Source organism: Argopecten irradians, chromosome 4 (genome assembly GCF_041381155.1).
Source record: "Argopecten irradians isolate NY chromosome 4, Ai_NY, whole genome shotgun sequence".
Taxonomy (NCBI): domain Eukaryota; kingdom Metazoa; phylum Mollusca; class Bivalvia; order Pectinida; family Pectinidae; genus Argopecten; species Argopecten irradians.
In genome coordinates this window covers 28,470,867-28,498,288 of record NC_091137.1, presented here as the reverse complement: position 1 = coordinate 28,498,288, position 27,422 = coordinate 28,470,867, and the positions used below count along the sequence as shown (strand labels likewise).

Here is a 27,422-nt window from a genome sequence, read left to right as displayed (position 1 = left end):
ACGTCACACTTCAAGTGCTTTCCCATAATCCATGACGTAGTACACACGCCATGATAGAAGAAGGTAATATTTACTCGAAAGTAAATGGCCCGTAACCTTTGTGCTATGATATTAGATACCTGTGCCGAAATGTCGGGCTGGATCTGCTGACAATATACCTGGAGGGTCTTAGTACCATCATTAATATTGTGAGTATCGCACCCAATAACCTGGAAATATAGCCTTGAACTTGAAATGGACTGAGATATGACTTGAAATGTTGAGTACATCGGTCTGCAGGGCTTTCTCGTGCAAAAGATTTCATTTAAGATACAATAAGTTAGTAACCAAATACGAGTAAAGACATGGTCATTCGATTCTACAGAAAACCATTTATTGTTCGGCCGAAGACAGTATGCAATAAACAAAGATAAAATCCACACTGAGCTACATCAGCTGTATATTGGTCTAGTAGTAGTACAATATATTATTTCTAACAGTGTTAAAGTAGTCTTTGATAATACAGAAGAATATTTAATGTTTATTGCATCGAGTGAAAGTACAGACTTAATCTGGTTAGATAGCTAGATTTGACTATATAGCCAAATCTGCCTATATGTATAGTGGGTAAATGTAAAAAAAACACCAGGTGAGGTCAGGTCACATTTTCCCTGTGCAGTATGAACGCATGGATGACGAAACATGTAAGTGTGTGATATGAATAAAGTTTGCCTACTTGCTCATTTTCAGGTGACTTTTTAAAATCCATTGCAATTATTTAGTATCCATTATCACTATTCCCTTGTAACAAAACTAAATTTGAACCCATTCCCATTTGTATTTCTTGTTATTTTTTTCCCCAAAATTATGTCTAAATTTCCCAAATCAGTGAGTTGTTGCATATTTTGTGTGAGGAAACAAAAAAAAAATTCTAGAAATCCCAAGTCGTATTTAAGTATACATTCTTACACTGAGACTTAGAGAAGCATGATTGTTTATTTCTAGCTTTTCCAAAATTTCCATAAACATCGTTAAAATTTGTCATTTCCTTCTTTTATCACACAAAATTTCCCAATTTTCACCAGGTAGCATTTTCCCAAAATATCCAGGAAAAAACACTGGGTACGCTTGGAGCATGGATCCCGTGCAAAATTGACCATGTGCAAAAAGTGCCCAGTTGGCTCATAAACAACAAGATATTTGGAATATTACAAATGGAAAACAAAATGCAAGAATTTTATATCTTTTTAATCAGAATATGAGGATGAATGGATGCAAGTACCAATACATGCAACAATGTATTTTTAAAAAATCACTGTAAATTATGTTGGATGACAAAAATATTTTGTTTTGTCGATTCTCAAAATTCGTCATTCAATTTTCGATGTGTATGATGATTTTGTGACCAGGCATGTCACTTTTGTTTACATTTGTCCACTATATGTGTTGTCAGATTTAGCTATATAGTCAAATCTAGCTATATAGCCAGATTTACCGTACTGATGTTTAGACTCTCAGTAGGTGAAGTCTTAATTAAATAATTAATATAAGGCTTTGATTTAGACAGATTTCGGTTAATTGTCTGTCAAAAGGCTGGTGTACTTAAAGAGCTACATATATCAATTTATATGTTATATAATCCAACAATCTAAGAAATTATGAAAAACGTCTGACAGGCATTATATAGTCACCATCAAAAGTTTCTTAATGTCAAACATATAATTATAACATTACTATATTAGTTTCAGAGCCAGAGTAACTCCGGCTACTTGCTTAGCTTGTATTATAGGCATAAGAATGCATGCAGATCTAGGTATAGAAAATGTATTTTAGGCAATGAAAATGTTTATCATACATTTAATCAAATGGTTTAAGGAATATAGATCTACATTTAGGTCTAAAATGAACTTGATTTAAATTACCAAAATGTAATTAGAGAAAATTTAATTGTTTTTAATTCATTTTCAACAAGTTTATTATTACAGTCAGGCCTGCCTTAGTGACCAACTCTGTAAAAAAAACAACACCTGCTTAATAAGACCACTCTTTAAGGGTCCCAAATGGTCAATTTCAGCACTATTTGACCTGGGTATACAGACCTTTTTTTTTCTTTGTCCCTTTGGTGGTCTTTATAGACATTGTTGACTGTACATGTATTTGCATCTTCTTATTTTCGTTTAAATAATAGTAGACTCAAGGTCTTAAAGAGTCATAATGATATTTTTGAGCTAAATTATAAATACTTGCGGTAATTCATACATTCTAGAATTGTTGAAGACAGAATACCAACATGAAGTTTGCAGAACATCTTGGAGCACATATCACTCCAGAATGGAGGAAGCAGTACATCCAATATGAGGTAAAGAAAAGTAAAAAGAAAGTAAAAGTTTTTCTAAATCTCACTTAGTAGTATACCATGTGATTAACTGACCAAATAACATTAACCAAGATGCAGTGGAAGTACAGGATGTGAGATGATATTTTTTTTTCCATTGGTGTAAGGTTTTTCTTGCTAATTTCTTTTTTTTAGGGAATAAAGTCTTGGGTTATTATGAAAGCTCCATACATGCAATTCTAGCTTTAGGATGGAAGTGAAGTATATCATTTTTACCTTAAGTAAATATATATCACTTTTACCTTATATTGCAGCATGCATTCCTTGTATAGGCTCCAGGTACCAGATCTCAGTGTTGAAACTTAAATAATAAAATATGGGTTTGAAAGGCTCACCTGGTTTTTTGTTAGTAATTATCACAAGACTCTGACAATTAGAAAAATAAGCAAAATTGACTCCCAAAGTTTAATTTTGAATCACAACCATACAATGATGCTATTGATACCATACAAATATGCTATCCAATACATAGGTTCAGAGAAAAAGTAATTTATATGAAAATAGTAGCCTAATTGACCTTTTTGACCTCGCATCTATTGCCGTTTAAGGGCCGGGGGGTCAGCCCTATCATTTGTACAATTTCAAATCCCAACCCTATTAGGATGCTACCGTTGCATTATAAGTGCTCTTCCATTCTTAGTTGCAGAGAAGAAGTCGTTTATATGGAAATAGCCAAATTGACCCCTTTTGACCCCACCCTTCAGGCCCCCAGGGGGTCAGCCCCATCATTTGCAAAATTTTGAATCCAAACCCTATAAGGATGTAACCATTGCATTATGAGCGCAATCCCATGTTAAGTTGCAGAGAAAAAGTCATTTATATGGAAATTGACCACTTTTGACCCCGCCCCTCAGGCCCCCGGGGGTTAGCCCTATCATTTGCTCAATTTGGAATTCCCAGCCTACAAGGATGCTACCATTGCATTATGGGTGCTATACCATGCTTAGTTGCAGAGAAGAAGTCATTTATATGGAAATAGCCAAATTGACCCCTTTTGACCCCGCCCCTCAGGCCCCCGGGGGGTCAGCCCTATCATTTTCACAATTTTGATTGCACAATTTGGAATCCCCACACTATAAGGATGCTACCATTGCATAATGGGTGCTATACCATGCTTAGTTGCAGAGAAGAAGTCATTTATATGAAAATAGCCAAATTAACCCCTTTTGACCCCGCCCCTCAGGCCCCCGGGGGGTCAGCCCCATCATTTGTACAATTTTGAATCCCCACCCTATAAGGATGCTACCATTGCATTATGGGTGCTATACCATGCTTAGTTTCAGAGAAGAAGTCGTTTATATGGAAATAGCCAAATTGGCCCCTTTTGACCCCGCCCCTCAGGCCCCCGGGGGGTCAGCCCTATTATTTGTACAATTTTGAATCCCCACCCTATAAGGATGCTACCATTGCATTATGGGTGCTATCCCATGCTTGGTTTCAGAGAAGAAGTCGTTTATATGGAAATAGCCAAATTGACCCCTTTTGGCCCCGCCCCTCAGGCCCCCGGGGGGTCAGCCCCATCATTTGTACAATTTTTAGTTAGTAGCCGATAAGGATGCTACCAGTCAAATTTTGTTGAAATCCGACCAGCGGTTATGGAGAAGAAGTCGATTGTTGACGGACGACGGACGACGGACGCTGCGGTATCCCATAAGCTCACCTCGGTCCTTGGACCAGGTGAGCTAATAATAAAATATGGGTTTGAAAGGAATTCTCAATGTTTTGACCTTTGACCTACCATATAATAAAAATCCAAAAATATTGTCATTTGTTTCCATAACTTTTCTTTCATTTAACAGGCTATGAAAGAAATGCTGTATGAGGCACAGGAGCAGTCACCATCTGCAGAAGGTATTAACACAAGAATTTTAAAGATTAATATAACCTTTTTCTTGTCATGATAGTGAATGTGTTACCATAATTTTTAAAATATTTAGTAATTAATTAAGAGGAAAAGGAGAGTACTTTTATAAGAAATTTGATATGACCTAATAAATGAAGTTTTTAAGGTTTGGCAGGAAATCTTTTATGGAAGCATACAAGTTTCCAGATACTACGGTAATCAGTAGAGATTTTGTATTCTATTTCGGATTGGAAAAAACATTTTTTTCTTATGTATTTTCAGTTACCGATCAGGCCATTATACAGAGATTTCTGGGCAGATTTGATGAAAGATTTTTCCAGTTTTGTGACAAAGAGTTAGCTAAAATCAACACATTTTTCTATGGTAAGAGGATGATGTTGTCATTATATAGATAGACATATTGGTATAAGACACAATTACATGTACTCCTAGGAGCTGTGATAGCTGAGTGGATAAGGTATCCTTCAGTACGTTCCACCTGTATCCCTCTACCTCTAAGTGCCCAATAGGCAGTTTGCCAGGTACAGTGGGGATTTTCTTCAGGTACTTGTCGAGTTTCCTTCATTTCCAAAAAAACTCAACATGTCCTTACTTGACACAGGCTTTTAATAGAATATTAACAAAATCAATTGAAAGCAAACTAAATAAATTACTTCTTTACCTCAGAGTCAACAAATTGGTCATTTATATTGTGTCAAAGTATTTCATTACAATAATGTTGTTAGATTTACCCTATGCATATATCATTGTTACATAACTTTTTTTTACTGACAAAAATGAAATGTATTTTCATTATTATAGAAAAGATTTCTGAGGCAAACAGGAAGTATGCCAGTCTTAAAGCTGAGATGGAAACCTACCATGAGCATGCACACAAGCCATCAACAGTGGGTCTACGCCAGAGGCGTTCCAGTGTAAAGGGACTGTTCAAAGACAAGGAGATAAGTGGTGTGGCCCATACACGAAAGCTACATGATCTCAAACTGGCCTTTAGTGAGTTCTACCTCTCACTCATCCTTCTACAGAACTATCAAACACTCAACTTCACAGGATTCAGGAAGATCCTTAAAAAGCATGACAAGGTAGGCTACTGTTACATATGTGAGATGGGATGAACTGTAAGTTAGACTTTAGGATTTTATATAGTTTTCTTTGTAATGATTCAACAAAAGTTTTCACATAAAATGAAATAAAAACTTCGGCGATTTATTGGAACATTACATACGTAAATCTAGACTCTGCAAGCAAAGGGGAGACAATTCTAATTCAATATGTAAATTTAGGCCCTGTAAGCAAATGGGAGACAATTCTAATTAAATACGTAAATCTAGGCCCTGTGAGCAAAGGGGAGACAATTCTAATCAAATTTCTGTATTAACAGTAACTTCTACAAACTAGTTGAAGTGCACTTAAGGATTTTTTGGTGTTAATCTATTTACCAGTTCTTTTCTCTCACAAGATATTCAAGGAGTTTTTTGTCAATAGCAATTTTCACGTTTTTCATCAGCTGATGCAAACTCAGAGGGGTATGGAATGGAGACAAGCACATGTGGATGCTGCACCGTTCTACACCAACAAGGAGGTTGACCACCTTATTACAGAGACAGAGGTAGGTGTAATTGTAAAGACTGAGGTAAATGTTACTATAGAAACTCAGCTATGTGATATTATAACAATGTTAAATTTCCATATGCATCATTTATGACAGTGTCGACTTAGATATGGTAACATTGTGATCTAAAAATAGCATTTCTGTGATGTTAAAAAATGTATCAAAAGTGATCCTTTCAGGAGATATCTAGGAAATCTAGCCCTGATTTCTCGAAACAAACTTAAGTCAAAAACTGACTTAAGTCAAAATGTTTTACATACCGTAAGTTACACAGAGAGAAAAACTGAAGTTCTGACTTAAGTCTGCACTTTTGTTTTGAGAAATTGGGGCCTGTATGTTTTTTCTGTGGTAATTGTAAGTCTCTATTTCTTGTTTGCAGAATAGTGTGACGTCTGATCTAGAAGGAGGAAATAGACAGAAAGCCATGAAGAGATTGAGGGTCCCACCCCTAGGAGAAACAGTATGTCTACAAATCATAGGGAATTTAAATGTCTACAGATTCAGTTCATAGAAAAGAGGATGCTGTTATAATCTGAAAAGATAATTGAATTTAAGGATTAAATTAAACTTACAGAAAAGTGCAGGTTTGCAAGAAATTCAACCTTGATTTTAATGATATCTTTAATATCTATAACTTGTTTTGTTATAGCAATCCCCTTGGACGACCTTCAGAGTGGGTCTGTTCTTTGGGTGGTTCTCAGTGATGACTGTTGTCCTGGTGCTAACTGGTGAGTTCATTGTCATTAACATGGCAATAGTAAATTGTTTACATAAAACTACTCTACTATGCCCTTAAACCTTGATTTCATTTAAAATAAATATAAATTTTTATCTTCTTGCAGATTTATAGGAACTCTTGTCCAGTTATATGTACTATGCATATTTTCATTTAACTATCTATCTATGTATATGCCTATAAAACTAAGTGCATGAGGATATTACATAATTCTTTACACTTCATTTCAGCTTTTTTCTCTGGCCACTCTGACAACTGGGAGCCAGCCTTGAGGATGTACAGAGGGATGTTCCTAATTATACAGATGATTTTCCTATTAGGGATCAACACATATGGATGGAGATCATCTGGAGTCAACCATGTTCTCATCTTTGAGATTGACCCTAGACATCATCTATCTCATCAACAACTGTTAGAGGTATAAACACCAGCTGTATACTCGCCTTTACTGACAAACAGATTACTGAGTGATTTGATTAAGCCCTTTACCTTTGAGTTAAAAACTCAAATGGGATTTTTGCCAGGTAATGATGGTAAAGTTGAAAGGTATGTTCTGGAAAATCCTTCAAGACTGGTTACGTCTATCAATGATACCCAAGGTTGATAGGACATTAAACAAAATTAACTTAACCAAAAATCAAATAGTTGATATGTTCCTTGAAACTGTAAAAGTTCTTTATTCTGATCCATGATCAAACAACAAGACTTTGTCATTGTTATAATTAAATGCCGTACTAAACTTTAACATTTCAATGATTAATATTTGAAAAACACATTGATAGTATACAGTTAATGATTTGATATGTACATTGTAATGTTGGATATTGATAGTATACAGTTGATGATTTGATATTTACATTGTAATGATTATCCAACATTGATAGTGTGATTATCCAACATTGATAGTGTAAAGTTTATGATTTGATATTTACATTGTAATGATTATCCATTTGCACTCTGACTGTTATCGTGCAATAATCAACAATTAATAATAGATAGTATACAACAGACAAATATCTGTCCTGTTTTATGATGTACTGTTTATTACTTCACAGCTGGCCTCCTCCCTGGCGGTACTCTGGGCTATCAGCGTTCTTTGCTATTTCTTTAGTGATACTCTCCACATTCCTGCATTTGTCTTTCCTCTGTCTTTGGCTGGTTTTGTACTGCTCTTCCTCATCAATCCTCTACCAATTCTCCACAAAAGTTCCCGCATGTGGCTTCTCACAGTGTTGGTAAGTAGTATTCAACATGGTTTGGAATCTAAATAAACTGACTGATGGAAATCAACTTTTTCGTGGTTAATTCTTAGTGCTGTTATTTCAAGTTCTTTCCTATAAAGTTATTATAGATTGACATTTTTTATAGTAATATCCCATCAAAATTTGTGACTGATGTTGCTCTTAATGTTTTATGCAACACTATCCTATATTAAATGTGAACTCTTTACCCTATTGATCTGTATTCACAGAAACGGATATTTCTTTCACCATTTTACAAAGTAGGATTTGCAGACTTTTGGCTGGCTGATCAGCTGAACAGTCTATCAACAGTTCTACTTGATTTTGAGTTCCTGGTTTGTTTTTATGCATTTGAAGTGGACTGGCTCTACAATACATGTAAGTACATAATACAGTAGTTGTATTCCAGTTTTATTCATAACATCAACAAACACACATACATTCATACAAATCTAACATTCTCATTTCTCAGGGACATTCACATCATTGGAGACCCATGGGTGATCGCACTACACTATGTTACACTTATCATCTGTGGGACAGCTCGATCTCTGAGTACCACTTTCGTCAAGTGCCATCTGATTGGCCCCGACATATTTTATAGCCAGTGAGATTGGACATAAAATACACTTTACAGAAGTTGTACATAAACAGCATTTTATAGAGTGACATATCATTTAGGCAGTGCTCTGAGATCGAGCTGTCCCATAGATGAAAAGTGTATCGTAGTGTAGTGCGATCACCTGTTGGTCTCCGACGATAGGACATTCAAAGTTATCTTTTAAACAATCTTTCATGCTGAAGGATAACAAACATATACATTTAAAAAGTAATTAAAGAAAAGAAAGAGATACAGTTAGGTATGGTTTGGGAGTTAAGATGGGAGAGGACGGAGGAGTAGGGAGTTAAGAGGGGAGGGGACGGAGGAGTTGAGAGTTTAGAGGGGAGGGGACGGTGGAGTTGGGAGTTAAGATGGGAGAGGACGGAGGAGTAGGGAGTTAAGAGGGGAGGGAACAGAGGAGTTGAGAGTTTAGAGGGGAGGGGACGGAGGAGTTGAGAGTTTAGAGGGGAGGGGACGGTGGAGTTGGGAGTTAAGATGGGAGAGGACGGAGGAGTAGGGAGTTAAGAGGGGAGGGGACGGAGGAGTTGAGAGTTTAGAGGGGAGGGGACGGTGGAGTTGGGAGTTAAGAGGGGAGGGGATGGAGAAGTTTGGAGTTAAGGGGGGAGGGGACAGAGGAGTCGGGAGTTAAGGGGGAAGGGGACGGAGGATTTGGGAGTTAAGAGGGGAGGGGACGGAGGACTTGGGAGTTTAGAGGGGAGGGGATGGAGGAGTTTGGAGTTAAGAGGGGAGGGGACGGAGGAGTTTGGAGTTAAGATGGGAATGGACGGAGGAGTTGGGAGTTAAGTGGGGAGGGGACGGAGGAGTTGGGAGTTAAGAGGGGAGGGGACAGAGGAGTTGGGAGTTAAGAGGGGAGGGGACAGAGGAGTCAGGAGTTAAGGGGGACTGGATTGAGGAGTTGGGAGTTAAGAGGGGAGGGGACAAAGGAGTTGATAGATCCTTTTGCCATATACAGTATTGTTATCAATAGTGAAAATTGACCAAAGCTCAGAGTAGAGGTATTTCATAATCTTGTATTTGTAAAACAAATCAGGATGGATAATTTTATAATAGTGTCTTTGTAATATGGCAAATTATTACATTTACAACACATTACAAATAAGAAATATTTATCCATTGATACATTTACATTTGATCTGTATTATTTCAGCCCCTGGCGTGTGCACCATGAATAAGTATGGAATCCGGGCTATTGTCAGCTGTCTTCCCGCCTGGTTCCGATTTGCCCAGTGTCTCCGTCGTTACCGGGATACCAAACTTGCCTTCCCTCATTTGGTGAATGCTGGGAAATATTCTACAACGTTCTTCTCAACAATTTTTTCCACATTGTACAAAGTGCAAATAGGTATACTTAAAAAAGATATTCTAACATAAAAAAAAAAGATTTTCTTACATTTATTGAGTCAATGACAATGAGTCTTTGTCAATTTTATTCTTAAAAGAAGTTAACAGTGAAAGAGAAGCATACATTGGATTCTGTATCAGCAGCAATACTTATACATGTATTCAAGATGAAATGGGTCAGGAAGGTAAACATGTTTCAGTTACTTCTTGACAAAATTCAAGAGACATGATCATTGGTCTGAAGGATGCTGGGATAAAGGACCAACAAGTTTGTTTTAAATAAATGACATTGACCTTCATTCCTAGTCATTAAAGCATTCTGAATTTCATAAATGACATTCACTCCACATTCAAGATGGTTTTTCTTAAAGAGTATTCCGACTTAAAGTCTGAGAAATAGCGATAACAAACTTTAAGTATCAAAATCCAAGAAGGCTGCCTGGCGGCCATCTTGTAGACCGACTTTCCTCCATCTCCTAAACCTGGTACATATTTATGTAAAGACCCTGACTGTTAATAGGACGTAAAATTAAACCAAGTTTTCATGTGTTGTCGTTGTATTCAAAGAGTTATATGGAGATATGGAGACAAGTTTTCATGTGTTGTCGTTGTATTTACAGAGTTATATGGAGATATGGAGACAAGTTTTCATGTGTTGTCGTTGTATTTACAGAGTTATATGGAGATATGGAGACAAGTTTTCATGTGTTGTCGTTGTATTTACAGAGTTATATGGAGATATGGAGACAAGTTTTCATGTGTTGTCGTTGTATTTACAGAGTTATATGGAGATATGGAGACAAGTTTTCATGTGTTGTCGTTGTATTTACAGAGTTATATGGAGATATGGAGACAAGTTTTCATGTGTTGTCGTTGTATTTACAGAGTTATATGGAGATATGGAGACAAGTTTTCATGTGTTGTCGTTGTATTTACAGAGTTATATGGAGATATGGAGACAAGTTTTCATGTGTTGTCGTTGTATTTACAGAGTTATATGGAGAGGAGCAACGACAGAACAATGTGTTCTTTTACCTGTGGATTGCAGCGTCTGTTATAAGTACCTGTTACACACTGACCTGGGACATCAAGATGGACTGGGGTCTACTAGACAAGAACGCTGGGGAGAACACATTCCTTCGCGAGGAGATTGTATACGCCTACAAGGTAATGGCTGGTACAGATGGTCTGTGTTTAGGTGGTACATAATCATGTAAGAGGAGAAAAATAATAGCATTGCCTGACCTTGGGTTAAACGAAGGACTTCCAAATACTAGCCAGGTTTTCTACCAATTAAGGTTATTGCTGGAAAGGACAAGTATATAAAGGTCTAGCCTGTTTTCTTATCCTATCCTTGTTTACAACTACCTTTTTGATCTGTTTAACTAAATGTGTCTATTACTGTAACTTCCTACGTACTGCCGGTGGGCTAACAATTGTTTATATCAGAAGGTGTGTAGTGCGGCCTCTCTGCAGATGTAGGCTATTTGTGGAAACTATTACCAAATTTGAAAAATATGAGGCCTATAATTTTAAATAGCTCAAGTAACTATTATAAAATATTGTCAAATGAACTATTTTTTCTTTCATTAGAATTTTTTTTCTAAACAATAAATACGTTGTTGATAACTTTACATGTCTTTGAATAAACCTTTATCCCTTTCCAAACGAAATCACTTTAGCATGATAGACTATTATTAGTACATACTACATATATTTACTGTCAACAAAGTATACCCCATGGGCAATTAGCTGGTGCGGGTTATCTGTAATTATTTTACAAAATCCTGAAAAATGCCTGATTTTGCTTCCCGTCGACTATACCCTGGTGCGGATAATATGCAGGAAATTACGGTATGTTGATTGACAACAAAATATTTTGAAATGGAAATACCATGTTGATTGTTTTTTGCAATTTTGTTTGACATGGACATGGTTACAAACATTTTGAGATGTATAATAATTTTAACAACTGTTATATCATTTTGTATTCATGAAACAATTTTTTCTTTTAATTGATAAAAGTATCATTAAAATTATGATTAAATCTTATTCAAGGCATACTATTACTTTGCTATGGTGGAGGACTTTATACTGAGATTTGCCTGGACATTAACAGTATCTATAGGTGAGGGCGGATACTTCCCTGGGGAGGCCCTCAAAACACTGCTGGCGTCATTAGAAGTTTTTAGGTAAGTGGTAAAAGTAAGGTTAACTTATCCTGCTGCATTGGTATAGATATATATACTACCAACTGCTAAATAGATTAATGAAATCTTATTAAAGTTGATTTTTAATTTACTAGAAATTAAATTTTTTATCTTTATAATAGACCATATAAACCTGTATGACATGTATTAAGAAATATATCGGGGAAAATTTAGCTCTGTTTTTTATCAACATCACATGTTTTACTCGTCGATATGATAATGATAAATTGCAAATGAGAGAAAAGTTTAAAAATTGACCTTTTATATGGAAGCAGCATTAATATCTGGAAAATTCATGATGCAGTTTTATTTTATATATTCTTTATTGATGTTTGAAAAAATATACCAGCATTACACTTGTTTTATTCAGGCGATTCGTGTGGAACTTTTTCCGTCTGGAGAATGAACATTTGAATAACTGTGGTCAGTTCCGTGCCGTGCGTGATATCTCCATTGCACCGATCGACTCTAACGACCAGACACAGCTGGAGGATATGATGGACCAGGATGATGGAGCCTATACATATCGCTCCGAGCGTAAACGACTCGTCGGAAAGTAAGTATGGCTCAAACTCATCTGACACATACTAAATACACAATTATGTTAGTGCCTTTTTTGTTCTTGGTTAATTTTGTTGGTTTATTGGTGTAGTTCCTATACACAAAAATGTAAAATGTTGGTGTATTCGTGATGTAAACTGTATTTTCACTCCCCCGTCATTGTTGTCTGTATCCCCAGTATTTTTGCACTGATACACAACCTCATCACAATGAGAAATATAATTCTTCGGTCTGAAATGGCTGTCAGAGGGGCAGAACTTGGATATTCTTTGACCTACACAACCCAATCGTCGATCAGAAATATAATTAGTCTGTCTAAAATGACCTTAAAAGGGGAAGAACTTTGATATTCTTTAACTTGTATCTTGAAGATATTCTTTAATTTGTATCTTGAAGATGTTCTTTGACCTGTATCTTGAATAAATTCTTTGACTTGTATCTTGAAGATATTCTTTGACCTGTATCTTTGAGATATTCTTTGACCTGTATCTTGGTAGCAGAGGTTTCAATTATCAAATTATAGAAATTTGTTATCTGTCTTTGATAGTGTAAGGTTCTGAAAATAGCTGTAGAGTGGATTAAAGCCAAGCTCTACTAGATGTGTCAATGACTGTTATAGTCAGGGAGGATCCTAAATATTACATCTCTGTTTTAGAAATTCATAAGACGTCAGTTCTGTGTATTCATAACAATAGGCTCGGTAAGAAAAATAGGTAACATTTAATACATACATATATGATATATATATATATGGGTAAATCTAACTTGCATAAAATTAAGCTTCTGTATATTTTTGAGAAAGCTATCTTGTAAAATGTTTTCATAAATTCCCTTCATTTGTTTCACTATGAGAATTGTGTGATTTTACTATTTTGAAATATTATGTATTAACTATTATATCTTATAAAATGTTTCATATACTTATATTCTATAAGGTGCATATAAAACTGATTTATTTCTGTACAAAGTATTTATGCTGTTGATTTATCAATGTGGGTTTTTTTTCTTTATATGAATATGTGTATCTAGAGCCTTGTAAATTGTTGAGCTCCAAGTTTGTACCAGATAATTTTTGTAATAGCTTTCAAACAAACCGGCTTTTGATACAAGATAAACCCATATCAGCAATACTTTAAGCAGCAATACTTTAACCAGCAATACTGTAAGCAGCAGTACTACCCTCTTGCAGCAGTATTTATATTGACAGCAACTTGACAACGGCTTCATCTCAGTCTTAGTTTTACGAAGAGCCATGCCAGCTTAAACTCACCAATGCACTATTAAACGATTTTGGTAATCATTTAATAATTATTTCTTGAAAACCTATTCATAACCATTGTTAGAAGAGAACAACAGATATGTTTTGTGTTTGGCAGTGCGCTATTGAGTTCACTATTTGGGTTTAATTTGGCATGGTTTGTGTACTAATAACATAGCTATATTTTAGATTTTTACCGAGACTGAACCCAGTAAATATCTATTTAAGCAATAAAGAACAGAGTTAATTTTCATTTTAGATTTATCATTAATAACAAATAGAGCAGCATTTTTTATTTGTTTGAAACTTTTTTTTGTCTGTAGTCCCTCCCTACTAACAGTTAAAATGTTAACGATGTCTGGGTACTGTTTTTATATTCTGAGGTTCTGTGTAAAACCTGTGGTGTGCTGAGATTGGTTCCATCAGCTCTGTATGTCTTATGGTCTTCTATACTATGGCTTTACAAATGTGTTTACTTCAATTTCCATATTCAGTTACTTCATGGTTGTGTAATATTCATGTAAATAAATGTTCCCTAGCTAATATTTCTTTATTTTTTGATTTACTAATAGGTATTACTAGTGTGGTATGTTCTCTATCAAGGAAGTTCTTGTATAGTTCTATCTTAATTTGTGAAATTTCTTGTGATGTTCTTTATATTGAGAAATTAATGTTCCTTTTACTATTACATAATATCTGTAGCCGTGGTCCATTGTGAAATGTATGCATAGCCATTGTTTTAGTGTTAAATGATTCAAAATATTCACTTACCAGTTTTTCAGTATCTGAGTTTTTCAATCTACTACAGAACTTTCATGTTTTCAGCTAAGGCTTTTGAAATATTCAGTCAGTACATATACATACTAAAGTAAAAAAAAAATTTCCCATTAATCAGTGGTTAAGTTAAGTTGTATCTGTGTGTTAGGGAGAATTAGACAGCATTTTGTAAGGTAGTTGCAGGGGATGATTATTAGAACAATTGAACAGTACATATACAGGCCTTATGGGCTTCTTGTATGTTCCCAATTTTGACAATGAAAGTGGGCGTGATTCCTTGGTAATTAGTATCTTATTTAACTACTGCTGTATGAGAATGTTAATTACTTTCAGCAAATCATCGACATCATTAGGTCGTCGCCGTTCGTCGGTCGCTCTGCGACTGTTTGATCAGCTGGTGTGGGATTAGTGTGGTCTATAAATAGATCACTGGTCAGGTATCACACTATTTTTATGTTGCACCATAGTTACATTGTCAACCATCCATCATTTAGTCTCAACAGGAGGTAATTTCTAATCCTCTTTTTTCATTACAACTACAGTCATTCAGACTCCTCCACCATTTCATCACAACCATGGTCATTTTCACAATCAGGAACATGTTTAGGCCTCCATTCCATCTATTACTTTGAAAAAATGTTCATTCAGCTGTTTTGTCATAGTCATGATAATTTCCTATCTTCGATTTAGTCACAACCAGAATCATGTCATTACTTCATTCTTTTCATTGTAATTCAATCCATTTAAAAATTCAATCCATTTAAAAATTAGAAGTCTCAAACGTATCCTAAAATATCTTGAATTGTATCTTTAAACTTCATCTCACACACAACTTTACAGCTAAATTTCAGTCATACTTCTATCATTGACCTCTTCTATTATAAATCATTGACTTCTTCTATTATACCATGCAGTCCATTTTGGTCACAACTCCATTGATGTCATGTATACATCATGACCTTGTATGACCTTGAATTTTTAGGTCATCTGACCCGAAGGGTCAGGATGACCTATAGTCGTCATGTTTCGTCTGTCGCCGTGCGCCGTCCGCCGTGCGCCGTGCGTTAACTTTTCACATTTTGAACTTCTACTCAAGTTCTACCGGTGCAATTTGGCTGAAACTTGCATGAAATGATCCTGACATGGTCCTGACAAAGTGTTGTTATTTTTAGGGTCGATCCGAAATCCAAGATGGCCGCCACAGCCGCGATCTTGAAAACACATTTTGAACTTCTTCTCAAGTTCTACTGGTGCGATTTGGCTGAAACTTGCATGAAATGATCCTGACATGGTCCCGACTAAGTGTTGTTATTTTTCGGGTCGATCTGAAATCCAAGATGGCCGCCAAAATCGCTATCTTGAAAACACATTTTGAACTTCTTCTCAAGTTCTACCAGTGCGATTTGGCTGAAAATTGCATGAAATGATCCTGACATGGTCCTGACAAAGTGTTGTTATTTTTCGGGTCGATCCGAAATCCAAGATGGCCGCCACAGCCGCCATCTTGAAAACACATTTTGAACTTCTTCTCAAGTTCTACCGGTGCGATTTGACTGAAACTTGTATAAAATGATCCTGACATGGTCCCGACAAAGTGTTGTTATTTTTCGGGTCGATCCGAAATCCAAGATGGCCGCCACAGCCGCCATCTTGAAAACACATTTTGAACTTCTTCTCAAGTTCTACTGGTGTGATTTGGCTGAAACTTGCATGAAATGATCCTGACATGGTCCCGACAAAGTGTTGTTATTTTTTGGGTCGATCCGAAAATCCAAGATGGCCACCACAGCCGCCATCTTGAAAACACATTTTGAACTTCTTCTCAAGTTCTACTAATGCGATTTGGCTGAAACTTGCATGAAATGATCCTGACATGGTCCCGACAAAGTGTTGTTATTTTTCGGGTCGATCCGAAATCCAAGATGGCCACCACAGCCGCCATCTTGAAAACAAGTTCTACCGGTGCAATTTGACTGAAATTTGCATGAAATGATCCTGACATGGTCCCGACAAAGTGTTGTTATTTTAAGGGTCGATCCGAAATCCAAGATGGCCGCCACAGCCGCGATCTTGAAAACACATTTTGAACTTCTTCTCAAGTTCTACTGGTGCGATTTGGCTGAAACTTGCATGAAATGATCCTGACATGGTCCCGACAAAGTGTTGTTATTTTTTGGGTCGATCCATAATCCAAGATGGCCGCCACAATCGCCATCTTGAAAACACATTTTGAACTTCTTCTCAAGTCCTACTGGTGCGATTTGGCTGAAACTTGCATGAAATGATCCTGACATGGTCCTGACAAAGTGTTGTTATTTTTCGGGTCGATCCGAAATCCAAGATGGCCGCCACAGCCGCCATCTTGAAAACACATTTTGAACTTCTTCTCAAGTTCTACCGGTGCGATTTGACTGAAACTTGCATAAAATGATCCTGACATGGTCCCGACAAAGTGTTGTTATTTTTCGGGTCGATCCGAAATCCAAGATGGCCGCCACAGCCGCCATCTTGAAAACACATTTTGAACTTCTTCTCAAGTTCTACTGGTGTGATTTGGCTGAAACTTGCATGAAAGGATCCTGACATGGTACCGACAAAGTGTTGTTATTTTTTGGGTCAATTCGAAATCCAAGATGGCCACCACAGCCGCCATCTTGAAAACACATTTTGAACTTCTTCTCAAGTTCTACCGGTGCGATTTGGCTGAAACTTGCATGAAATGATCCTGACATGGTCCCGACAAAGTGTTGTTATTTTTCGGGTCGATCCGAAATCCAAGATGGCCGCCACAGCCGCCATCTTGAAAACACATTTTGAACTTCTTCTCAAGTTCTACCGGTGCGATTTGACTGAAACTTGCATGAAATGATCCTGGCATGGTCCTGCCAAAGTGTTGTTATTTTTTAGGTTGATCCGAAACCCAAGATGGCCGCCACAGCCGCCATCTTGAAAACACATTTTGAACTTCTTCTCAAGTTCTACTGGTGCGATTTGACTGAAACTTGCATGAAATGATCCTGACATGGTCCTGACAAAGTGTTGTTATTTTTTAGGTTGATCCGAAACCCAAGATGGCCACCACACAGCCGCCATCTTGAAAACACATTTTGAACTTCTTCTCAAGTTCTACCGGTGCGATTTGGCTGAAGCTTGCATGAAATGATCCTGATATGGTCCTAACAAAGTGTTGTTATTTTTCGGGTTGATCCGAAATCCAAGATGGCAGCCACAGCCGCCATCTTGAAAACATATTTCGAACTTCTTCTCAAGTTCTACTGGTGCGATTTGGCTGAAACTTGCATGAAATGATCCTGACATGGTCCCGACAAAGTGTTGTTATTTTTCGGGTCGATCCATAATCCAAGATGGCCGCCACAATCGCCATCTTGAAAACACATTTTGAACTTCTTCTCAAGTTCTACTGGTGCGATTTGGCTGAAAATTGCATGAAATGATCCTGACATGGTCCTGACAAAGTGTAGTTATTTTTCGGGTCGATCCGAAATCCAAGATGGCCGCCACAGCCGCCATCTTGAAAACACATTTTGAACTTCTTCTCAAGTTCTACCGGTGCGATTTGACTGAAACTTGCATAAAATGATCCTGACATGGTCCCGACAAAGTGTTGTTATTTTTCGGGTCGATCCGAAATCCAAGATGGCCGCCACAGCCGCGATCTTGAAAACACATTTTGAACTTCTTCTCAAGTTCTACTGGTGCGATTTGGCTGAAACTTGCATGAAATGATCCTGACATGGTCCCGACAAAGTGTTGTTATTTTTCGGGTCGATCCATAATCCAAGATGGCCGCCACAATCGCCATCTTGAAAACACATTTTGAACTTCTTCTCAAGTTCTACTGGTGCGATTTGGCTGAAAATTGCATGAAATGATCCTGACATGGTCCTGACAAAGTGTTGTTATTTTTCGGGTCGATCCGAAATCCAAGATGGCCGCCACAGCCGCCATCTTGAAAACACATTTTGAACTTCTTCTCAAGTTCTACCGGTGCGATTTGACTGAAACTTGCATAAAATGATCCTGACATGGTCCCGACAAAGTGTTGTTATTTTTTCGGGTCAATCCGAAATCCAAGATGGCCGCCACAGCCGCCATCTTGAAAACACATTTTGAACTTCTTCTCAAGTTCTACCGGTGTGATTTGGCTGAAACTTGCATGAAAGGATCCTGACATGGTACCGACAAAGTGTTGTTATATTTTGGGTCAATTCGAAATCCAAGATGGCCACCACAGCCGCCATCTTGAAAACACATTTTGAACTTCTTCTCAAGTTCTACCGGTGCGATTTGGCTGAAACTTGCATGAAATGATCCTGACATGGTCCCGACAAAGTGTTGTTATTTTTGGGTCGATCCGAAATCCAAGATGGCCGCCACAGCCGCCATCTTGAAAAACACATTTTGAACTTCTTCTCAAGTTCTACCGGTGCAATTTGACTGAAACTTGCATGAAATGATCCTGGCATGGTCCTGCCAAAGTGTTGTTATTTTTTAGGTTGATCCGAAACCCAAGATGGCCGCCACAGCCGCCATCTTGAAAACACATTTTGAACTTCTTCTCAAGTTCTACTGGTGTGATTTGGCTGAAACTTGCATGAAAGGATCCTGACATGGTACCGACAAAGTGTTGTTATTTTTTGGGTCGATTCGAAATCCAAGATGGCCACCACAGCCGCCATCTTGAAAACACATTTTGAACTTCTTCTCAAGTTCTACTAATGCGATTTGGCTGAAACTTGCATGAAATGATCCTGACATGGTCCCGACAAAGTGTTGTTATTTTTCGGGTCGATCCGAAATCCAAGATGGCCACCACAGCCGCCATCTTGAAAACAAGTTCTACCGGTGCAATTTGACTGAAATTTGCATGAAATGATCCTGACATGGTCCCGACAAAGTGTTGTTATTTTAAGGGTTGATCCGAAATCCAAGATGGCCGCCACAGCCGCGATCTTGAAAACACATTTTGAACTTCTTCTCAAGTTCTACTGGTGCGATTTGGCTGAAACTTGCATGAAATGATCCTGACATGGTCCCGACAAAGTGTTGTTATTTTTCGGGTCGATCCATAATCCAAGATGGCCGCCACAATCGCCATCTTGAAAACACATTTTGAACTTCTTCTCAAGTCCTACTGGTGCGATTTGGCTGAAAATTGCATGAAATGATCCTGACATGGTCCTGACAAAGTGTTGTTATTTTTCGGGTCGATCCGAAATCCAAGATGGCCGCCACAGCCGCCATCTTGAAAACACATTTTGAACTTCTTCTCAAGTTCTACCGGTGCGATTTGACTGAAACTTGCATAAAATGATCCTGACATGGTCCCGACAAAGTGTTGTTATTTTTTCGGGTCGATCCGAAATCCAAGATGGCCGCCACAGCCGCCATCTTGAAAACACATTTTGAACTTCTTCTCAAGTTCTACTGGTGTGATTTGGCTGAAACTTGCATGAAAGGATCCTGACATGGTACCGACAAAGTGTTGTTATTTTTTGGGTCGATCCGAAATCCAAGATGGCCGCCACAGCCGCCATCTTGAAAACACATTTTGAACTTCTTCTCAAGTTCTACCGGTGCGATTTGACTGAAACTTGCATGAAATGATCCTGGCATGGTCCTGCCAAAGTGTTGTTATTTTTTAGGTTGATCCGAAACCCAAGATGGCCGCCACAGCCGCCATCTTGAAAACACATTTTGAACTTCTTCTCAAGTTCTACTGGTGCGATTTGACTGAAACTTGCATGAAATGATCCTGACATGGTCCCGACAAAGTGTTGTTATTTTTCGGGTTGATCCGAAATCCAAGATGGCCGCCACAGCCGCCATCTTGAAAACACATTTTGAACTTCTTCTCAAGTTCTACCGGTGCGATTTGGCTGAAGCTTGCATGAAATGATCCTGATATGGTCCTAACAAAGTGTTGTTATTTTTCGGGTTGATCCGAAATCCAAGATGGCAGCCACAGCCGCCATCTTGAAAACATATTTCGAACTTCTTCTCAAGTTCTACTGGTGCGATTTGGCTGAAACTTGCATGAAATGATCCTGACATGGTCCCGACAAAGTGTTGTTATTTTTCGGGTCGATCCATAATCCAAGATGGCCGCCACAATCGCCATCTTGAAAACACATTTTGAACTTCTTCTCAAGTTCTACCGGTGCGATTTGACTGAAACTTGCATGAAATGATCCTGACATGGTCCTGACAAAGTGTAGTTATTTTTCTGGTCGATCCGAAATCCAAGATGGCCACCACAGCCGCCATCTTGAAAACACATTTTGAACTTCTTCTCAAGTTCTACCGGTGCGATTTGACTGAAACTTGCATAAAATGATCCTGACATGGTCCCGACAAAGTGTTGTTATTTTTCGGGTCGATCCGAAATCCAAGATGGCCGCCACAGCCGCCATCTTGAAAACACATTTTGAACTTCTTATCAAGTTCTACTGGTGCGATTTGGCTGAAACTTGCATGAAATGATCCTGACATGGTCCCGACAAAGTGTTGTTATTTTTCGGGTCGATCCGAAATCCAAGATGGCCGCCACAATCGCCATCTTGAAAACACATTTTGAACTTCTTCTCAAGTTCTACTGGTGCGATTTGGCTGAAAATTGCATGAAATGATCCTGACATGGTCCTGACAAAGTGTTGTTATTTTTCGGGTCTTTCCGAAATCCAAGATGGCCGCCACAGCCGCCATCTTGAAAACACATTTTGAACTTCTTCTCAAGTTCTACCGGTGCGATTTGACTGAAACTTGCATAAAATGATCCTGACATGGTCCCGACAAAGTGTTGTTATTTTTCGGGTCAATCCGAAATCCAAGATGGCCGCCACAGCCGCCATCTTGAAAACACATTTTGAACTTCTTCTCAAGTTCTACCGGTGTGATTTGGCTGAAACTTGCATGAAAGGATCCTGACATGGTACCGACAAAGTGTTGTTATATTTTGGGTCAATTCGAAATCCAAGATGGCCACCACAGCCGCCATCTTGAAAACACATTTTGAACTTCTTCTCAAGTTCTACCGGTGCGATTTGGCTGAAACTTGCATGAAATGATCCTGACATGGTCCCGACAAAGTGTTGTTATTTTTGGGTCGATCCGAAATCCAAGATGGCCGCCACAGCCGCCATCTTGAAAACACATTTTTGAACTTCTTCTCAAGTTCTACCGGTGCAATTTGACTGAAACTTGCATGAAATGATCCTGGCATGGTCCTGCCAAAGTGTTGTTATTTTTTAGGTTGATCCGAAACCCAAGATGGCCGCCACAGCCGCCATCTTGAAAACACATTTTGAACTTCTTCTCAAGTTCTACTGGTGCGATTTGACTGAAACTTGCATGAAATGATCCTGACATGGTCCTGACAAAGTGTTGTTATTTTTTAGGTTGATCCGAAACCCAAGATGGCCACCACAGCCGCCATCTTGAAAACACATTTTGAACTTCTTCTCAAGTTCTACCGGTGCGATTTGGCTGAAGCTTGCATGAAATGATCCTGATATGGTCCTAACAAAGTGTTGTTATTTTTCGGGTTGATCCGAAATCCAAGATGGCAGCCACAGCCGCCATCTTGAAAACATATTTCGAACTTCTTCTCAAGTTCTACCGGTGCGATTTGGCTGAAACTTGCATGAAATGATCCTGACATGGGCCCGACAAAGTATTGTTACATCTCTGGTTGATCACAAATCGAAGATGGCTACCATGACACTATATCTAATTAATTTCCTATATGTTAAGGCCCTTGGGCCTCTTGTTTGAAATAAAATTTGTTGAAAGAAATTGAAAATGATCCTGACATGGTCCTGACAAAGTGACACCATATATAATTAATTTTACTATTGCCAAGGTAGTCAGATGACCGTTAAGGCCCTTTGGGCCTCTTGTAAGTGATGGATGGTTGAAAAGTAAACCTACCTTATTATCAACAACTTGGTTCAAAGGTGCATCATTTATAATCACTTCCACTAGCTTCTAGTAGTACCTGCATGGGTGTAGTTCTTTCTGTTTAGTACCAAATTACCTCCCTTTAAGCATGATCTTTATTTATTGCTTTAACTCTCTTATGCTTTGGACTTCCTGCTTTCACAGCTTCATAGCTATATATATACACGTGTGTGTATGTATATCCACATACAACATGTTTTTACATTTATGTACAATATTGTATATGGATATTTGTATATAAAAATTGTATATGAAAAATTATTTTAACTTTACAGGGTTCTATTTTAATCATTCAAAATGTGAAATAGTACTGTACTTTCTGATTTACTATTAAACCTCTTTATCTTCAACTAGGTGGAGAGGAATATAGAAAAATTACAAGTTATCAATATGAATAATGATTATTACAATAACAAATATTATTATTTTTCTGGATTTTTTGTCACCTCTCATTGGTCAAAAACACACCACGTTATCACAGATAAAAAACTATATTGCACGATTTTTCCGGAAGTAGTTAATAGAAAAAGTATATTGCACGGTTATTTTTAGATAACGTTATCGTCTACGTTACCAAAACGCTTCGTGTTCCTGACGCTTTGAAAAAAACGCTTTGATGACCTGAGTTTGAAGCGTAACCACCAAATGAAAAAGACGACGTTGATTGTTTTGGTTTCTAACAAAGATGATGAGGACTTCGAGCTGATGACTACAGTTTAAGCTTTTTTTTCAACATAAACACGGTAGGAGAGTAGGGAATAATCGAATAACATTCATTTAGCGTCTGGAGCCATTGAATAGTGAATATGTTTGATGTTTATTTTTAAAATTCCACCTAGGCTACCTACTGTATGTATACAATTTTTATTTAACGGAATGGAGTACTAAGCAAAAGAGAATGTATCTTATTGTCAATCTGAATCTGTTAATATATGTTTGACGGCGAAGTGGATTATTTCAACGGAGAACAAACTATACATTTAAATGACTGTGTCCTTAAGACATGGAGCTACATGTATAATGGAGTACATGGACATGTATGCAATTTACAAACACGCATGCACCGGGTGCATGTAATAAAAGTGCATCAATTTATACTGTTTTCATATGTTGTTGTTTTTTTAAATCATAGGCCTACTTGTTACAAAATCATAAGATTGTAACTGTCATCACGAAGCAGAATTTACAATGCGATGCTTTTCTTGTTTCACAATCATTTCAAAATGTAAGAAAAATCCAGAAAAATAAGAAAACAATTATAGCATTTTGATTTCGGTCAATACATGGTTATATCGACCACAGAAAAAATATCGACCTCGGACTACGTCCTCGGTCAATATTTTTTCTATGGTCGATATAACCATGTATCGAACTCATCAAAATGCTATATTTGTATAATGTTTAGGTCAATGTGACCTATATTTCCTGGTTTGTCAGATCACTGTTTTTTTCCAGCTAATGAATGTTTAGTAGTAGTAGTTCTACCCTGGCTGGTGCAGGTGGGTGTTAGAAGGAATGTTAAGTCTGTTTATTGCAACAAATAGTCGCTATTAATATGGTAACTATTGATTAATTAATCTTTTACCCGTCCAACATATACAATAACCTTTCTCTGTGTGAATAATAATAATACAATGTACATTAACTGTTACCTTAAAAACAGTACAACTTAATAACAAAACTAATATTTCATTAATACCTTAAAAATTTTGGTTATACATGTCAATTTTATTTTCTATATTCCTTATTGCACGATACACTCAATTTTGTAAAAATTCTTCACTGAAAACATCTACAAATTGATTCTGTTTAGAATTAAGAGGCAGTTACAAATGTTGAATTTCTACTATGATTATATTTCCAGTGACTCCTTTATAAATATTCTAAAATACTTGGATGTATACATATTAGAACACCTTGTGGATGTTACAATTATTTTTAACTGCAGGATGAAGTTCAGAAACTTAGCTAAGTTTTTGGAATTATTGGATTAATTATACATGTACTATAACTGAAATAATTTTCACATTATTGATTAGATAAGGATATTATTTATTCTCTCCCTATAACACAACCATGTTGCAGCAAGATACCTCTGTATAATTGGTTAGTTTTTGTGGATCAAAAACTCTTCAGTTTGGACTTAAAAATTTGAAACTAAATCAAAATATCATCCCTTTTAAAAATAGGTAACCAACTATACATTAGTTTCTATACATAAGCATACATTTCTATGTGTAGTTAGAATGTAGATTTCTTTGTATCACAATCATGTCTGCAGTATAAAGTATCAACAAGGATAAATTTCTCTTTTGCAGCTTTTCTGTGGTTTTATATACACAGCAGTCACCAGCATACACATCCACAATACATGTATTGGCTATATACTATTATTCTATTATGGCCCTTTCCAGAGGGTACTGTTCTCCTTTAGTGTTGCCTGGCGAGGGGACTATACCTCGCCAGACAAAACTATAGGAGAACTGTTCACGAGGGAAAGGGCCATAATAGATTGAGTACGTCACATGACATTCATTATGAAGTCATATATTTGGTCGAGTGCTCATTCCCGGGGGAATATACTTTGGTGTAGTTCCCGTAGTCAGGTATAGTCTCCCGTAGTCAAGAAGGACAGGGAACTGTCGCAAAATAGACCATGGCTGTTATCCAATCACATTCCTAGTAGTTATCATGTGATGTACTAAATCAATTGTATGTCCGTAAATACTGGTACATGTACTGTCGTGTATACAGAAGTATCCCCTTCTAAAGTAATACCAATCTCATCAGTCTCAGTGTTAAACAAAGTGTAATCATCATATCAAAATTGATAAAATTATTGAAATTCATGACTTAACTGCTTTGCTTTCTACTTCTAGATATCCTGTACTAAATCAGCATTAATCAGTTGTCTGGCATAACCTTTTTTAAGTCCATCTTTTGAGAAAATTGATGGCTTGGAATATTTTATTTTGTGTTCCTTTTATTTTGAAGGACCTCTAAAAAGGACAAAGGAGCATTGTGGGTATTTGGTGATGAGACCATGGAGAAGATTCCTTGGAAATATAAGGGTGTATGAGGACCGTAGAAAACTGACCAAGAGGGAATAACTCTGCCATACCTATATGTGTAACCAGATAAATCATTACCATGCCTCATTACTTACCAAGTTGATAAGCGGATAATTAATTGGATTAGGTGCTATATTTTTGGTCCTGTAGCTTGCCACCAGTATCGATGGATATATGTTTTTTTTTGTAAACTGATCTTACCAGTCAACAGATCTAGTTCAAATCAACTTCTGCTAAAATATGTGAATACTTGTTATATTCAGGTTTGCTCTTATTTGCGACCTGTTAAATATATTGGAAGTTTTTGTTTGATTATGTTTCAGTTATGTATATGTTATCCATTCCATATTGTTTTATGTTGTATTTATTTTGTCATGGGTCATCTGCCCTTGTGAGCAAGTCCTTATTGTTAGTCAACTGATTAGGAGACAAAAGAATGTCTTTGTCTATCAAATTACCCATTATTTTCTGTTTTTTCCCATACTTGTGTTCATGCATTCTTATGTCATAATAATTTACTGCAATTGGAAAGCATGCATAATGTTGAATCGGTAACATGTTTACTCGTGATAAGCAAGGTCTTAGTGCCTTGTAATTATGTCAAATTTTATAACCAAGTATGAGATTGGTTTGTTTATGTAATATCCAGATCAAAACAGTTTTCCTTATGTTGTTCTCAAATAATGCCACTTAAATATTGCAAATTATGATTATCTAAGTTTTGTTGTGATATTGAATGGGAGCGTTAAGATGAACGAGAGTTTGGGGTGTTGTATGTGATTTGGTATGGTTTAACCCAGTTTCACATGTGATACACGAGTTTAGCATAATAGATGGAGTGTATCAGTTTCGGGTTGTACTTGAGGTTGTAAACCGTTTTGTGTGATAGATGACGTTAGAGACTGCAGAACCAAATGATTTCTCATACATGACAATGTCAACATTTGCCATTGTCCAGGTGAAATGAAGTTTGTATGTCTGGTTCTTTATCACTTATTTTGATGGTCATCTCACATACCTGTGGAAACATTTGTTACGTCTTGTGTTGAAATCCATATCAAAAATTGATGAAAATTTTCATAAAATTGTACTCTTTGATTATCTCCCCCAGACAAAACAGACTTGAAGGAATTTAAAAAAAATTCTGTATATATTTTACATTTACATGTACTGCCCAACCCACGCATTGAATTTTTAAAAAACTAATTTTACCTAAATACTCCACCAGCAGGCTCTGAAACATTTACCTCTCGATGTAGTCTTCTGGCCATAGGAGATTTTCAGAAATCTATATCTGGTTTGTTTCTGCGGTTCCTATATTTATATATGGAAAATGTTTGAATATATGGTGCAAAAGTTGTTGTATATAATGATCAGAGTAGTACAATTATAAGAGGTTTTACAAACATTTCACTTAATGTTCAAACAAAGGATTGTTTTTGTTGTAAAAAGCCAACATTTTCACATAGTAATGATCAAATTACCGTATATCCTTAAACATTTTAACCAGAGGTCCACTTAAAGGTCACTTGGAGAGTCTCAAATTTTAGTCCTTACCATTTTAATTTTAACTAAATGTTTCATTTAATAACTGGATACTGATGATAAATTCCTACATAGACAAGATACCTTGAATGTACCTATAATTAATCATGTATAATTACACGCACGTAAGAATTGTTTGTTATGGATGATATTTGTTGATGTGTTTTGAAATCAGAGTTTAGATCTGTTAACTACAGCCACAATAAAATCATGAAGAAGTTAAAATGAAA

General features: G+C 36.9%; 1 protein-coding gene across 3 annotated transcripts; it reads left to right on the top strand.

The window, feature by feature from the left end:
- The first annotated feature begins 36 nt into the window (after positions 1 to 36).
- LOC138321181 (solute carrier family 53 member 1-like) lies at positions 37 to 27,422 on the top strand. Of its 3 annotated transcripts, none has more exons than XM_069264671.1 (17): positions 37 to 188; positions 2,246 to 2,338; positions 4,174 to 4,225; positions 4,500 to 4,601; positions 5,040 to 5,320; positions 5,746 to 5,847; positions 6,230 to 6,310; positions 6,500 to 6,578; positions 6,817 to 7,004; positions 7,642 to 7,821; positions 8,058 to 8,205; positions 9,597 to 9,791; positions 10,782 to 10,957; positions 11,849 to 11,982; positions 12,371 to 12,556; positions 13,217 to 13,261; positions 25,571 to 27,422. In XM_069264671.1, the coding sequence occupies exons 2-16, from the start codon at positions 2,270 to 2,272 to the stop codon at positions 13,224 to 13,226; spliced, it is 1,983 nt and encodes a 660-aa protein (XP_069120772.1). In that variant the 5' UTR covers positions 37 to 188; positions 2,246 to 2,269; the 3' UTR covers positions 13,227 to 13,261; positions 25,571 to 27,422. The 3 variants fall into 3 exon arrangements, with proteins under 3 accessions (XP_069120772.1, XP_069120771.1, XP_069120770.1); XM_069264670.1 differs by lacking the exon at positions 13,217 to 13,261 and adding an exon at positions 14,930 to 15,033 and having other exon boundaries at positions 38 to 188; XM_069264669.1 differs by lacking the exon at positions 13,217 to 13,261 and having other exon boundaries at positions 38 to 188.

Bases quoted from the DNA above. Each gene is read 5' to 3' on its own strand.
- LOC138321181 (XM_069264669.1), top strand. From the start codon at position 2,270: ATGAAGTTTGCAGAACATCTTGGAGCACATATCACTCCAGAATGGAGG. The intron at 5,848-6,229 runs GTAGGTGTAATT...TCTTGTTTGCAG, and splicing joins ACCTTATTACAGAGACAGAG to AATAGTGTGACGTCTGATCT. The intron at 7,005-7,641 runs GTATAAACACCA...ATTACTTCACAG, and splicing joins CTCATCAACAACTGTTAGAG to CTGGCCTCCTCCCTGGCGGT.